The 16,293-nt window shown below is 47.3% G+C and overlaps 2 protein-coding genes across 2 annotated transcripts in view; one reads left to right on the top strand and one right to left on the bottom strand.

Moving 5' to 3' along the window:
• The window catches only part of TCF7L1 (transcription factor 7 like 1), a 185,499-nt gene that overhangs the window by 60,516 nt on the left and 108,690 nt on the right, over positions 1-16,293 (top strand). The window lies entirely within an intron of this gene.
• On the bottom strand, positions 10,578-11,218 carry LOC119512017 (protein tyrosine phosphatase type IVA 1-like). Its single transcript, XM_037806555.1, has one exon. The coding sequence runs from the start codon at positions 11,097-11,099 to the stop codon at positions 10,578-10,580; it is 522 nt and encodes a 173-aa protein (XP_037662483.1). The 5' UTR covers positions 11,100-11,218.

Genomic DNA, 16,293 nt, shown 5'->3' with positions numbered 1-16,293 from the left:
TGATGCTCAGGATACGTTATGTGATTTTGATGGAGGAAATAGGAGCTTTCCAAAATCTGTGTTGCCTTTTTTTTTTTTTTTTTTTAATCATCATTTTATTGAGATACATTCACATACCACGCAGTCATACAAAACAAATTGTACTTTCGATTGTTTACAGTACCATTACATAGTTGTACATTCATCACCTAAATCAATCCCTGACACCTTCATTAGCACACACACAAAAATAACAAGAATAATAATTAGAGTGAAAAAGAGCAATTGAAGTAAAAAAGAACACTAGGTACCTTTGTCTGTTTGTTTGCTTCCCCTACTTTTCTACACATCGATCCATAAACTAGACAAAGTGGAGTTTGGTCCTTATGGCATTCCCAATCCCACTGTCACCCCTCATAAGCTACATTTTTATACAACTGTCTTCGAGATTCATGGGTTCTGGGTTGTAGTTTAATAGTTTCAGGTATCCACCACCAGCTACCCCAATTCTTTAGAACCTAAAAAAGGTTGTCTAAAGTGTGCGTAAGAGTGCCCACCAGAGTGATCTCTCGGCTCGTTTTGGAATCTCTCTGCCACTGAAGCTTATTTCATTTCCTTTCACATCCCCCTTTTGGTCAAGAAGATGTTCTCCATCCCACGATGCCGGGTCTACATTCCTCCCCGGGAGTCATATTCCACGTTGCCAGGGAGATTCACTTCCCTGGGTGTCTGATCCCACGTAGGGGGGAGGGCAGTGATTTCACCTTTCAAGTTGGCTTAGCCAGAGAGAGAGGGCCACATCTGAGCAACAAAGAGGCATTCAGGAGGAGACTCTTAGGCACAAATACAGGGAGGCCTAGCCTCTCCTTTGCAGCAACCGTCTTCCCAAGGGTAAAACTTATGGTAGAGGGCTCAACCCATCAAACCACCAGTCCCCTATGTCTGTGGTCATGTTAGCAACCATGGAGGTGGGGTAGGCGAATACCCCTGCATTCTCCACAGGCTCCTCAAGGGGGCACTACATCGTTTTTTGTTTTTTTTTTTTTTTTTACTTGTTTGTCTTTTTTCTTTTTTTTTTTTTTTAACTTTCCCTTCTTTTTTCAAATCAACTGTATGAAAACTGTGTTGCCTTTTAAGGAGGGAAACTATAAAACCAGTATCAGAGGAGAACAGGTCTGGGCCCAGGAGCATGGTTGGAGAGAGCTGGCAGAGCATTTGCCAGACTGCCAAGGGAATATGGGGTCACTTCAGGGGCTAAGACTTTAAAAGGGACTGTTCCGGTTTGCTAATGCTGCTGTTATGCAAAATTCCAGAAATGGATTGGAGTTTATAAAAGCAGTTTATTTGGTTACAAAGTTACAGTCTTAAGGCCATAAAGTGTCCAAGGTACAGCATCAACAATAGGGTACCTTCACTGGAGAAAGGCCATTGGCATCTGGGAAACCTTTGTTAGCTGGAAGGCATGTGGCTGGTGTCTGCTTGCTCTCAGGTTGCGTTTCAAAATGGTGTTCTCCAAAAATCAGTGTCACCTTTCAACGGCCATCTTCAAAATGTGTCTCTAAGCTGCTCTGAAGTCCTTCTGTTTGTGAGCTTTTTTACAGGACTCTAGTGATTAAATCAAGACCCACGCTAAATAGGCGGGACCCATATCTCCATGGAAGTAATCTGATCAAAAGTTTCACTCACAGTTGATTGAGTCACATCTCCATGGAATCATGCAATCAAAGGATTCCAACCTAATCAACACTAATCAACACTGCCCACACAAGATTGCATTAAAGAATATGGTGTTTGGTGGGACATAGCACATCCAAACTAGCACAGGGACCCAGACAACTGAAACTTGCCCAGCGAAGAGGGCCTTGTCAGGGGAGACTCGGCAATGGAAGGAACTTAGCTAGAGGAGAGATGATGGAAGGAACTTGGCTCTAGAGGGAAAGAAGAGAGGAAAGGAACAAGAGTCTTGCCTCAGATTATTGAGAGGTTGTCCCAGGGAGGAAATTCAGCTCATCGATTGGAAGAACGACCCAAAGATCAGATCTCTCCAAAGGTGGAATAGCAGTCAACAATAATAGCTTATTTTGCGCAGGATGAGGAGCGCCAAATCCACGTAAATACAGGGTTGGGCTCCTGAGAGCCTCTGGTTGCAACATTTCCATCCACTAATTGGTAGGTAACCTTGTTCTATGTATGTTTCTGTTTAAAGATGCCTTATTTAATATATACTATTGACTCATTCACATTGAACCACTGACAGCCTGAAAGAAGTTTCTCTGACACACGTGTTTTTTCCGTAAGGCACAGTGCAGCGTTCTCATGCCTAGGAACACCAGACAGCACTACGCTCAGGGCCATTCTGAACGCCAGAATCATCAACAGAAAGCCCAAAGGTGCGAAAATGTAGCTCCAAATACACTGCAGAAAGAACCCTTGTTTATGGTTTGGGAGGTGAAGCAGGAAGGCAGGGCGCTGCCTTGTGGAACCCCAGCTGGGAACATGCCCGTCGGGCATCTCCGATTTTCCCTGGCTCTGCACACATTTGAGAATGGCGGTGAAAGCTCCGCCGGTATTGATTTTGGAGTTACAGATAACATTTTTGCCAAGTAGGCGAGTTCACAGAGGACTGAATCCACGAATAATGAAGCTCAACTGTGTGTGTGTATATATATATGTCTGTGAAGATTTTCCAAAGTAAAGAAAAAATCTGCAAAGTTGAAATGGATGGGTTTCATTCAGTGCAATGCTCAGCTGAATGGCTTCACCATGTGAGATCATCGTGCCAGCTTAGCCGGTTGCTCCTTGACTCAGCTCCCAGGCGAGGGGTTTGAAAGTTTGAGCTCATTCCGGCTTTGCAGTTGTGACGTCTGGCAGGTGCTCTTCCGTGGGTTCTGGAGGGTTCTGTGACCACAGGCCCCCCTTGGCCTTTACCTTATGGCTCAAAATTGTCTTTCCTCCTTGCCTTTTGCTTCTTCAGGGGTAATGACCCCTTAACGTGAGGCTTGAGGAAAGTACCATATAATTTGAGTCATTGCTGCCCCTTCTGGAAAGTTGCTAATCACCAGTCACTGTTCCCTGTGTATTTATTCTCTCTAATCATCTTTCTAACAGCCCTCGGGGATAGATCAGCTCCTGTTATTAGTCTTGTTTTACAAGTGGGGAAACTGAGGCACCGCCAGGTTGTGTGATTTGTCCAGGAATGTGCTAGGAGCTCAGCTGCTTCCACACAGGGTTCCCAAGCCCAGCCCCGAGTCCCAGCTCCCTCAGGGCTCCTGACAGCCGCCACCTCTCCCTGCTGTCCTGATGGTTGCTGCTGCCTGGGCCATGCCACGGTTTTGTCTCTGGAGTCGCCAATGGAAGGAGAGGAAAGGGAGGCTGTTGGTCTCAGGTTTCATAAACCTCCTGACGCAGCTGCCTGGCAGCCGTGCCTGGCCCAGGGCTTCTTTTGGGGGATGGGGAGGAATCTAAGAAAAGAGGGAGGGGCTCTGAGCCAAGGGCGGGGCAAGCTGGGGAGCGGGAGGGGCTGGCACGCCTGGGGAGTGGGAGGCTGGGGGGATGCTTGGAGGGAGTACGCTCCTTGCCCATTTTGGTGCCTGGCCAAAAAGCTGGGTGTAAGGAAGTGAACCACAGCCTTTAAAAGGTCCTGCTTTGGGAGGTAGGAGGAGAAGGGGTGGGAGGCTCCTGGAGGTGCATGTGCTTCTGTGCTGGGGCTGATTCTGGCTTGCTAGGGACAGCAGGAAAAGGGGATACTCCAGGGAAAAATGGGATGTGGGTCAGGAGGAGGTGGGGGACACCATGCAGCTCCTGGCACCCAAGGAAGAAGTCCTTTTTGCAACTGAATAATCAGAGAGGAGCAAGAGGCAAGCTGGAGAGAGAGCAGGGAACTCTGCTGGGAGGCAAAGTCTGGGGCCAAACTGTGTCCCCAGCAAAGACGACTGGCCTCTCTGCATCTTGAATCTGGTTCCTTGGTTCTCTGGGCATCTGTGCAGGATTAACGGGGAGCCCTTCTGGAACGCCCACCTGCATGTGTTGCCTTTCTCCCAAGCCCCTCGCTCTTTGTTTTTAGTGAGCACTGGATTTCCAACGTACCCAGCCCTGTGGCCAGTGCCAAGGTGAGGGGCGTGTGCAGGGCAGGTGAAACACAGCCCCCAGCCTCAAGGACTGTGTTTTTTTAGGAGGAGACCCAGAACATTGCATAAAACACTCGGCATGGGGTGGACCTCGTGATGCCCACGGGCATTGGAAAAAGGAGCAGCCAGTGGGCTTGCTGGAGGAGGCAGATTGTACGGAAAGGAAAGGGAAGGATGGCAGGGAGACACGGGGTCTGGAGACTGAACTTGGAGTCACAGATGGAAAGATGGATTTCTAAGCCTCTGAGGACAGCTGGAGGTTGGGTTTGTTCCGCAGCCACGGCCACTCGGCCTGTGGGAGATGCAGGCATAGGGTCCCCAACACTGTGAGTTAGAGCCCGTGCAGGCTCTTGCCACCCTTATCTGACCAGCAGGCAGGTGCAGGCCTGGGGTGGGGGGCAGGCAGGAGGGCCGGAGGGCAGCAGGGATGTGTTAATCAGATAGCTGGCTGCTATCTGATCCTGGCCTGGCTGTGATTTCCGCTTCCCCATTGTTGACATACCAACCAGGCTGTGCATGAATGAATGAAGGAGGTGGAAAGGGTTTCTGGCCTGGCCCTCCCAGCGAGGATAAAATAACGCCGTCCTTTTTACTCCAGAGAGCTTGCACTGTCCACCCGTGACTTTGGGAGACGGTAGGTGGGAAATGGCCCTAAGAAATCGACTAGACCTGAAGCCAGGTGCTTATTTATAGTTTTGGTTGGGGCAGGATAATTACTTTAAAAAATAGCCCCTAAAATGGCTTAACACAATGCAGGTTTATTTGTGTCTCGTAGCACAGTCCAGTGCTCCATTCATTCGGCGACCCAGCTCTTTCCGTCCACCAGCTCTGCCGCCTTCTAGAGCAGAGTGTGGTTCCCAATTCTGAAAGTTAAAACAAACACCCCCAGGGTTTCTGATTCATTCAGTCTGGGGCGGGGCCTGAGAATGTGCATTTCAACAAGTTCCCAGGTGATAAAGACAAGGATACAGGTCCAAGGCCCACATTTTGGGAACACCTGCCTTAGGGCTTTGCGGTTTTCCACTGGAGCGTCTGCATCCAGCCAGGAGAAGAGAGAGGAAAGAGCAGAAGTCAGCCACGATGGCTCCACTTAATGTGACACCCAGGAAGCCAGAGCAGTGCAGTTCTCTTGCCAGCCCAGGAGGAAAAGGAGAAGGTGTCATCTCTGCCACAGTTAGGAAGGGCAGCCCGGATCCTCACGGCACTAGGTATCTGCCTGAAACACTGGATTTCCAGATGCATTGCACAGGTGCAGAGAAAGTCAACCAACATTGTCATTTTCTTATGGGCACTAAGGCCTTGGAAGGAGGCAGATCACTCATGGAGTCTGTCGATGAATTTCCAGCTTGTCTCAGCGGGCCAGTACAAATGAAAGTCCCTGGAGACTCAGGTTCCTGTGACGGCTGATCTTTGGAATTCTTGGTCCAGCTTTATTTCCCAGCACCCAGGGAAGAATGCTTGCCAACAGCTGTCAAATAATTGTTGTACTGTGGGACTTTGCTTTGGCTGTGTCCCGTTCCTTCTTGGTGCCTTACTCCATCCTCGTTGCCTGCTGCCTCTCAGAGCCTGTACATCTGCCCTCTGGAACAGACAACACGTGTTTTCCAGCCACCTGCTCGCTGGGTGAATAGGCCCTTGGTGTCATCGTTCAGCTCTTCTTGGGGGCAAAACCCATGGGTGTATCTGCAGCTGGTTGCTGCCTGTCTGTCTGTGCCCAGCACTCTGGAGGATGCAGGAGAACATGACCCCAGGCCATTTTCAGTGAGCTATTATCTAGTTGTAGAGGCAAGAGCAACCCAAATAAAATAACTGAGTACGCGGTGTTGACTGCCAAGGTGTTGGCCGGTGACCCAGTTACAGAATCCAGCTCCCCGCGCTCTGTCCTGCTCAGCCATGTCTGTGGCTTCAGGCTTTGTTCTGGGAGCTGCAGCTTCAGGGGGGCATTGATAAACGGGATACGAGGCTGGGACGACGCGCTGGCCATCCTGACCTTTGTAAAGTTGGGTGTTGGTTGAGGGATGGAGTCTAGTTAGTGTGCAGCTCAGGGGGTAGAACTAGACCGAAGTGGTAGTTACCTGGGTGAGGTGGGCAGGTTTTCGACGTGGTGAGGAAGGATAACTTTTTAACCGTCGTGACCGTCCAGAAGCGGTCTGCTACCATCTTGCACTGTTCCAGAACTGTTTGTGTGGAGTTTGGCAGATTCCATGTTTAAGGAAATTTCTTTGGAAGTGAAATTGGACTAAAAGGAAAAGGAAGTGTCTGGTGGGCTAGAAATCCGGAACAGATTTTTTTCCGTGGGGCGGATCTTCAGCCGAGTTGTGGCAGCCAGGTGGGATTGGGGTGGGGGTAGGGGGCGGGCTGAGTGGCATCCGGGCATGGAGGGTGGGGCCTAAAGGAGAAGGGCCCACCGGGGAAGTGGGGCTGGGCCCCCTACCTGAGGGTGACCCAGAAGCAGTGTTAGAGATTTGGGGTGAGTGCCCAGATTTGGGGGGGGAGGGGGCGAGGGGATAAGGGGAGAATTAGGAAGAGAACCAAGAGCCTTCTTGAAGTAAAAGCGTCTGCAGCCCTTGGTAGGGGTTCCAACCTCTTTGTGACGGTGAGTGATGGTGCCACAGAGCATGGAGGTTGGAAGTCATGTACCTTACCTGGAAAACCCCTTTCTTGGCCTGTCCTCGTGCTGTGTAAGGTCAAGGCTGCAGGCCTGGAACCTTCTCCGAGGGCATGCAACTATGCTTGGGCAGAGAGGACCCTGTGATGTTCCCTGCCCTTGGGTATGGGAGGCTCTTTGTTGGTTGTGCTTCTCTCTCTTGGAGGACCCGCTCCTGTGCTCTTCTCCCTGGATCTGCCCGGGTCAGCAAGCTGGGTTCAACTCTACCCTTGAGCTCCTGCCCTGGCCAGGTGTGCTGGGCTCTCACGAGTCCTCCCTTTTGCAAGGCAGAGACTCTTAACATCCCTGTTGTTCCAGCAGTGAGGGGATGAGCTCAGAGAGGTCACGGGCATGGCCTGGAGTCTCACAGCAAAGTGGAGTGACAGGCTCTGCTGAGGTCTCGGTCCCCGGACTCCACATCGGGAGCTTGTTCACATTCTGAGGAAGACAGCAGTGTGGGCAGGGGCCAAGGGCTGCCTCGGGTTTGGGGTGTGTGTGCTAGAATTTACCGTGAAATACCAGTCACCGGCCTGCCCCGATGGTCTGCTGTGTGCTGGACCAATGGGCTAACCCAGGAATCTGTGCCACGAGGTTTTACAGATGAGGAAACTGAGGCACAGAAAGGTCATGAGAGGTGTCAGACACCTGGGAGCCTGGGCAGGAGTTGCGTTACCCATGAAGCTCGCTCCATGGACAGTGGCCTCGACTTCCGAGAGGGTGGTCCTGGCTGAGCTCGCGGGACCTTGCGGCTGTGGCTGCCCCACTGGCCCGGGGTCAAGGGGTCTCACGAAGCAGGAGCTCCTGGGCTGCGGTGGGTTTCTGGGTTACACTGTGACCACAAATGAAGACTGTCAGAACCAGGAGGGATTTTAATTTCTCTTCCCGGCGCTCATTTTACACATGGACCATATTGCTTGCGGCTCATATCCTCCAGGCAGCCTAGACAGGAGATGAGTTGACTCCCAGTCAGGAGAGAACACGGGGCGCCCCGTGTCTAGGGAACAGCTGGGGGCCCTCTCTGAGCTGCCGTGGCTCTCCCTTGCCTTGGGGGCACCGTGCAGAGATGCAGAGTTGGTGCCTCCTCTCTGAACACGTCCCTCTGAGAAGGCAAGTCGCAGCCACAGAGCTCATGGCCCACCTTCCCGGATTTAACCTTTTCATTCCTGTGATGTTTCCATGATGTTTATCCCACAGATGATAGGACACGAAATTGTGGTTCGGGAAGTGTGGCCATTACAAACAAGGGGTTTTCCCTGTGCCTTCTGAATCAGCACAGATGAAAAATTTGCCTCTACAAAGTTTTAGGATTAAAAGAATGCGATTGCTTTCGATTTTTTGAAAGTTGGCGCTATGCCCAGTGCTTCTGTGACTAGAATATTCCATTCCTCAGCCATGCTGCACACAGAGAATTAGGGCCAGTCCCAAAGAAGGCATTTGACTGAGTAGTTGCATAAAACATGTACCTTAAAAAAAAAAAAAAAAGTAGAGAGGTAATAGATGCATTTTCCCTACTGTTGTCCTGTTCTTTGTTCTAAGCTAGGATTTGTACTTAACGAAGACACATCATCAACAACTCCCTCCATCTCATATCTTCATTAATACTCTACTTTTTTACTTAGGAGTCAGTGGATACTTTGTATAAATGTTTGCAAATATTGGGTGGGTATATCTTGGTGAACCTCTCCCCCACCAGTGATACTGAACCAGATGTAGAGTTTGGAGGAACTGACCCGTTATCAAGTGAGTGACACTTGTCAGAACATCATCTTTTTCCTGTGACCCCTTCTGTTGCCCTCTACTCCCCAAGTGCTAAGTGCCCTTTTCATTTTACTTCCTCTCAGAGCTTCCTCTCAGCTGGCAGCTGGAGTGGATTTGATATTCTAATTCACTCCAAGATTTAACACTCTTGTATCTTATCTCTCCCAAAGGAATTTTCTGGATAAGCTTTTTTTTTTAAAAAATTCTGTTTTATTGAAATATATTCACATACCATACAATCATCCATGGTATACAATCAACTATTCACGGTATGATCATATAGTTATGCATTCATCATTCTGGATAAGCTTTTAAGCCAAAGGTATGACTGTCTAATAGTGGAATTTCAGTCATCTGGGACAAGAGGGGGAGACGTGTTAAGGAAAGAGCTCTTCCTGAAGTTCTGTGAACCAGGATGTCTCCATGTGTCCTATGTTTTTTCTAGAAACTATGTTCCATGATCCATTTTTAATTACTTCATGTATAAGATGTGAAGCTGTGTTGAAGTGTGTTTGTTTATTTATCTTCCTACCTACCTATGGATATCCAGTTGCTCCAGCACCATTTGTCGAAAAGGCTTTCCCTTCCCCATTGAGTTGGTTTTGCAGCTTTGTTAAAAATCAGTTGGGCATATTCGTATGGGGCTATTTCTGTTTTCTCTATTCCATTTCATTGATCAATCTATCGGTCTATCCCTCTGCTGTACGACACTGTCATGGTTACTGTACCTGTACAGTTGCCTTAACTCTGGAAAGAGGGACCCCTTTATTCTTTTTTTTTTTTTTTTTTTTTGCAGTTCATCATTTATTTAGATGTTTAAGCTCTCGCACTAGGTTTTTACAAGCTGGTGAACACTGACAAATTATTTCTCCTACAGAACTATAACCACACATTCCCAGACAGTATAAATATATGGTTGAACTAACATTAATACACATCACCATTTTATCAATTACATAATAAAACAAATTATCAAGTATCCAAATATTAAGTTACACAGCTCAAAAGGCATATAAAATATTAGATGTCTGCTGAATCATTAGCAGAAACCTACTTTCTTTTTTTGCAATAGAGGTTGGGAAGAGAAGGAAAAAAAAATCACACTATGAACAAAAATAATGGTTGGTAAACAACTTCCAATAGATATGGGAAAAAAATTATAAGAATTTCAGAAATTTTGATTAAGAATTATTGTAGCTACCCTAACAGAGCATCTCTACCTTTTAAAAAAATATTTACTAAATTAAAGAGCATATTCTACATGTTCTGCACAAGACAAAAGCAACATTTTACTAAAATATTTAACAGCCCCCCTCCCATTCATTTGTCAGGCCCTCCCGGTTAAGTTGCACCCCAAAGTGCAAACATTAAATTAACTGTAAGGCTTTTTTGTCTGGAGACATTAAAGACATGTGCTTCTGTACAATATAGATTTTCAAAATGGAGGTTTTCTCTAATGTCACAAAATGAGATTTATAGGCATGACATTCAAATCCAACAAAATTCCATGGCTGAGCAAACCTGATGCATACTGGTACGAATGTGGGAGACGTAAACAAAGTGAACAGGCAAATAATTACACAGGCCCTAGTTTCAATGTTTGAAATGACTGAAGGAATAAACCACATAAAGTCTAGAATGTTCATAGTTCCTGGAACTTAAAGTTCTGTATGATACTAAAAATATAATACAAGTATTGTGCTGGGTATTTTGGCACCTAATCTCTTTAAATTTTTTATGTATTGATAAGATTCTGGCATGGGAAAAGATTTAAAGAAGACTCAATACTTCATGATTTCAGAAAAGGTCAGTTGTTACAAATGATAAGCCCATTTTAAAAGCTGATCAGCAAGGATCTTTTGCTAAGTGTCCAAATAGGCTGATTGTAACCCAAACATAGAGGCTGCAATTCTGACAAACTCATAGCATGGTAAAATTGCTTTTCAGTATTCCTATGGAAGCTTCATTAGACTTACTCACCAACACGTTTGCTAATATGTATCACAAATTAGATCCTTCCTCTCTCAAGTTCCACTTCCAAGGCAAGAGCATCAGGCACCCCAGTTTTATTGAATGCAACAGTTGTTTCTGTGACCACTGGAGTCTTTGAAGCTCAGCCACATTTTAGGACGGTACTTCTCCAAATACAAAAGTTGCTTGCTGTTAAAAGCTCCACGCCACTTTTGTCTTATGAACTGTACTGCATCTTCGTATTTCATTCCACCTTCAATCAATGCTAGGGCAACAAGCACTGGAGCTCTCCCAAGACCTGCAACACAATGAACAGCAACGCAGCAGCCAGGTTCTTCACGAAACTTAATTTTTACAAGACTTAACCAATCATCAACAGTCTGGTTGGATGGTGGTGCACCATCATCGAAAGGCCAATCAAGAACATGGATGCCTTCTTTCTCCACAAGAGCAGTGTCATAAGTTGCTTTGCATACTCTTAATATTGTGGTAACTCCATACTTCTTAAGTTCCTCTATAAATTTGCTTAAGATTGCATTTGTTGGATTGTGTGTAATAAGAAATCTCATATTCTTGTATGTGACTTCCACAGGAGCTGGGCGGTTCATTCGAGCCATGTTAATTTAGTTAAAAAACACTCAAAAGGGTTATGAAAGAATTTAAAAAATTGAATACAGAAATGATGTAAAGAAACCAAAGTCTACTTCAATATACTCCACTTGAAATTCTCAGTGCTTTGAGTGTGAAGTTGGAAGTAATGGGAAATGAAATGAACCTCCTAACAAGAAGCAGCGATCTTCAATCCAGTAATACTGAGGCAATATAAAAGAAGTGCACTGAGATTTATCCCATCCAGGTCAGAACTCCTGTAAAATGCTCTGCAGATTTCAATTCAACACTTCTGTGTCCAGGTTAACCACTCTTGTGGGGGTTTCTTGGTGGAGTAGTAACAAGTTTCTCCAGTTCACTTGTCTGCATAGAGGTTGTGCTGTGCGTGGCAGTAATCTCCACTGCCCTTCAGAAACTCCATAAATGTGTGACCAAGAGCACCACAGAACTGAGGAATATGTTTACTCATTGAAGATTGTGGCCTAATCGTACAGCCCGTCCCAAGGCGGCGGCGAAACAGGCAGTGGCGGTGGCAGCGGCTGCAGGGCAGGGGGCACCAGGCTCTACCATGCAGTGAGCGGCTCCGAGAAGAGCGCGTTGCCGAGCCGGCCTGCAGCTGAGAGAGCCAATACGCGCGCCGAGGCCCCCCTTTATTCTTTACAAGGTTGTTTTTGGCTCTTCTGGGGCCTTTCCCTTATTTTCACAAAGAAATTTAGAAGATGAATGTTCACAGCACATTTATTCCACAAGCTGGAACGGCCTCTGTCAGCTGCCTAGGAGTGCTGTAACAATTTACCACAAACCAGGTGGCTCCCCCAAAACCAGCAGAACAGTATTCTCTCCCAGTTCTCGAAGCTGGGCCTCAGGAATCAAGGTGTTGGCAGGGCCTTGCTCCCTCCAGAAACTCTAGGGGAGCAGCATTCCTTGCCCCCCTGGCTTCTCAGGTTGCCGGCAGTCCTTGGGGTTCCTTGGTTTGTGGCCGCAGAACTTCAGTGTCTGCTTCCCGTCTTCGCGTGGCCAAATGTCCCCTTTGCATTGGACTGAGACCCACCCCACTCCAGTGTGAACTCAACTTGGTCACATCTGTAAAGACCCTAGTTCCGAATCACGTTGCAGTCACAGTTTCCTGGGGTTAGAACGTCAACAGATCCTTTTAGGGGACACAGTTCAACCCACAACTCACCCCAGATGCCTTCAATGGTGAACGGTTGACCAGAGTGGGACATCTGTCCCACGGAATTCTACTCAGTGGTGACAAGCAAGAAACTATGGGTACCCCCCACAACGTGGGTAAACCTCAAGGAGATTATGCTGAGTAAAAAAGCCTGTCTCCACCAAGGGAGGAGATGTTTATTTGGTGCAGGATCTATAGTTTCTATAGCACACTATATAATTTAACTTGTGCAGTCAGTTTATTCAAACACCACAATTACATGGAACTTTGAATAGGAAGTGAGATCTGGTAGGTTTGTATAGGTTAGTGTGAAATGCTGATACATCCCAAAGTAATTTGGGCAGAGAATGAGGATATATTTTCAGGGCCCCCCTGAGGACCTGGGAAGACATGTGGAAATGTTGGACTTCCCCACCTGGGTTGTTACTGATATTCTTACGAACATTGAGGACTAACAATTTGGTAGGATGAGCCCGCGATCTTGGGGCTTGCCCTTATGAAGCTCCTTGCTGCAAGGGAGAGGCTAAGCCTACTTACAGTTGTGCCTAAAAGTCTCCCCCAGAGAACCTCTTTGTTGTTCAGATGTAGCCTCTCTCTCTCTAAGCCTACACAGCAGGTAAACTCACTGCCCTCCCCCATACGTGGGACCTGACTCCCAGGGGTGTAAATCTCCCTGGCAAAGCAGGATATGACTCCCAGGGATGAGCCTGGACCCAGCATCAAGGCATTGAGAACATCTTCTTGACCGAAAGGGGGAAGTGAAATGAAATAAAATAAAGTTTCAGTGACTGAGAGATTTCAAATGGAGTCAAGAGGTCACTCTGGAGGGCATTCTTATGCACTATATAGATATCCCTTTTTAGTTTTTAATGTATTGGAATATCTAGAAGGAAATACTTGAAACTGTCGAACTGCAACCCAGCAGCCTTGACTCTTGAAGATGATTGTATAACTACGTAGCTTACATGGTGTGACTGTGTGATTGTAAGAACCTTGTGGTTCACACTCCCTTTATCCAGTGTATGAACAGGTAAGTAGAAAAATGGGGACAAAAACTTAATGAAAAATAAGGTAGGATTGGGGGGTGTGTGGAATGTGTTGGGTGTTCTTCTTAATTTTAATTTAATTTTATTTTATTATTTGGAGTAAGAAAAATGTTCAGAAGTTGATTCTGGTGATGAATGCACAACTATATGATGGTGCTGTGAATAGTTGACTGTACACTGTGGATGATTGTAGGGTATGTGAATATATCTCAGTAAAGCTGTATAAAAAAAGTCAGTCTCCAAAGGACATATCCCACCCAATTCCATTTACATACATTCTTGAAAATAAAATTTTGGAGACGGGGAATAGATCAGTGTTTGTCGGGGATTAGGGATGGGAGCTGGGATAGACATAGTTAAAAAGGGGTAACCTGAAGGGAGTCTTATGGTGATGGCTACACAGACACAAATGTGTGCCTGTGAAACTGGTGAAATCTGAATAAGTTCTGTGGATTGTACCAATGTCAATTTCCTGGTTTTGATAGTGTGCTGGGCAAGGCTGGGTGACAGGTGGATGGGACCTCCTTTACATTTCTTTTCAATTTCCAGTGGATCTATAATGATTTCAAAATTAGAAGTTACTCCCAGAAAATACCACATTCTCCTTATGTCACATCAGTGATTGCAAACCTATAAAAGTGTGGACAGTGTGGTCGCCCCTGCAGAAGCAGGGGAGGGGGACACGTGGCTGTTCTGGCCTCCTAACATTTTGTTTCTTTCAAAAAAATGTATGTCTGAGGCACACATGATGAAACGTTTACCTTTGTGAATTGGGGATGATGGATGCTTTAGTTTCCTGGCTGCTAAAACAAATGCCATGTAATGGACGGGCTTACCGGGAATTGGTGGGCTCACAGTTTCAGTACCCCCCGGGAATTGGTGGGCTCACAGTTTCAGTACCCCCCAGGGTTGGTATCTTCTAGCTGTCCAGCAATACTTGGGGATCCTTGGCTCCTCTGTCACTTGGCAATGCACATGGCGGCACTTCCTTCTTCCTCGTCCACGTTTCTCTTGACTTCCACTCCTGTGGCTTCTTTTTCTCTCTGCCTGACCTTGACTCTGCTTAGAAAGGACCCCAGTCACCCTGATTAAAGCCTGACCTGATTGAGTGGGGCCACGCCGTAAGTGAAGTAGCACGTTCCCAAGACCCTATTTACAATGGATCCACACCCACAAGGCCAGGGATTGGGTCCCAAACCTGCCTTTTGTGGCGGACACGATGCAATCCCCAGCAATGGATTTACAGGCATTTCTTATGCTTTCTTCTGTCCTTTTTTAAAAAATAAGTTTAAATTATTTCATTATTTTTAAAGTAAAGTAAGTGTAAACAAAATCACTAATTTATTCCAGGCTAAATTAACACACCACGTTATCTTGGTCTGTCCACAAAACTGGACGGAACCTTCCATGTTTCTTTAGTAAAAAAAACTGCTTCTCAGTCCGTCACAGAATTCTTCCCAGGAATTACTCACTCTGGGTTGAGAACCCTAAAAACACGATCCATCTTTTTTATTATGACAAGCTAATTTAATTTTAATTGCTCATTATGGTATTGCATCATGGGGATGAACTATCTTTAATTATCTTTTCGGGGGCCTGTTCCTGAAGTAATGGGATCTCGGAAGCTGAGCATCATCCTTTCCAAAGTAGCCGTCTGACTGTGAACTTAAAATATTTTGTGTGCAACAATGTAAATACACTTCTCTGCTCCTCTAACCGGCAGAGCTTACCCTTCCCCCTTAGCTGTTAAAAGAATTCCAGGTGGGTGGTTCTGGTTCTCCCCTTCCTGGTCCTGTTTAAAAATACTTATGTCTTTTCAGAGACTTTTTTCTGGAAAACACCCGGTGACACCGGAATGGGACTGTCTCTCTCCCGTCCTCATTTAAATATTGGCCACGTCCTTGCAAGATCATTTTTCTTGGTGACATGTTAAACAATCTCCAGTCTGCCGGAGGCCGTAAAGGTCACGGTGGGTGTCAGGAATGCAACCCTAACAAATGTGCACACTGGCTTTGGAGGCGGCCTCGTCCCCTCTGGCCCAGATTCCACCCCCGTCCCCCCCAGTCCTCCCATTGAGGATTTTCTGTTTGCTTCTTTGGGTGTTGGATTTGCCTTCCTGCCTCCAGCCCGCCCGGCCTTGCAAGTGCTGCCTCCGCCTTGGCAGGGGTGGGGGTGCTGCCATCCGGGGGGCACCCAAGGGTGCCACTGAGAAAGCCGAGACGTCTTCCCACTGCTCTTTGTGCTGGGCTGGGCTCCCTTCCCGTGGGCACAGCCGCGGCTCGAACCCTCCCGGCTGCCCAGTGGCTTTTGTGTGCCTGCAGCTTTCAGCGCCCGTCCGTCAGCCTGAATGGGCCCATTCAGGGGCTTTCATGCACCACCGAGACCCCGGCCACCCAACACAATCAGCTGGGGGGGGCGCCCCGGGCCCCACGCGTGAGAACGCGCCGGCTCAGCCTGGCTCCGGAGGCCCCCGATTGTTCCGCAGGGCCCGGGAGCGAGCCCAGGTGGATGGTGCTGGGCAGCCATTTGGTGTCCATTCATCCTGCAGCCGTGGGGGCTCTGAAAGGTGTGGTGGGGTACCTGAGTGAGCCCACTTGGGTCTGCTTGAGCTCACCTTTGGCTCTGACCTGCAGCTTTTCTCTTTGAGTATACCTGACTGAACCCCTGCTTTATAGCCTTGCATACCCCTTTAAAGCCTTGCATACCAGAGGTGCTCAATAGTTGCTTGCCGAATGAGTGAAGGAAACTGGTGCTCCTTCCATGCAGCTGCAGGACACATTCATTTGAAAAGGCCAAGCATGCTCAGCCTCTGGTGGCCTTTTGCTGACCCACTGGAAGGACTGGGTTCCCTCATGTTAAGGGAAAAAGGACATTTCCACGTGGGAATTGGCTGTAGGGACAGGGGTTGGGGTCTGTGTCTGGGATTTGAAAACCACAAGGAGGCTAGCGCAGGAGTGCCCCCGGGTCTCTGCAGAAGTCGGC

This window comes from Choloepus didactylus, chromosome 17 (genome assembly GCF_015220235.1).
Source record: "Choloepus didactylus isolate mChoDid1 chromosome 17, mChoDid1.pri, whole genome shotgun sequence".
Lineage (NCBI taxonomy): Eukaryota > Metazoa > Chordata > Mammalia > Pilosa > Megalonychidae > Choloepus > Choloepus didactylus.
Note: the sequence above shows the minus strand (reverse complement) of the source record. Positions and strands in the feature narration are given on the sequence as shown.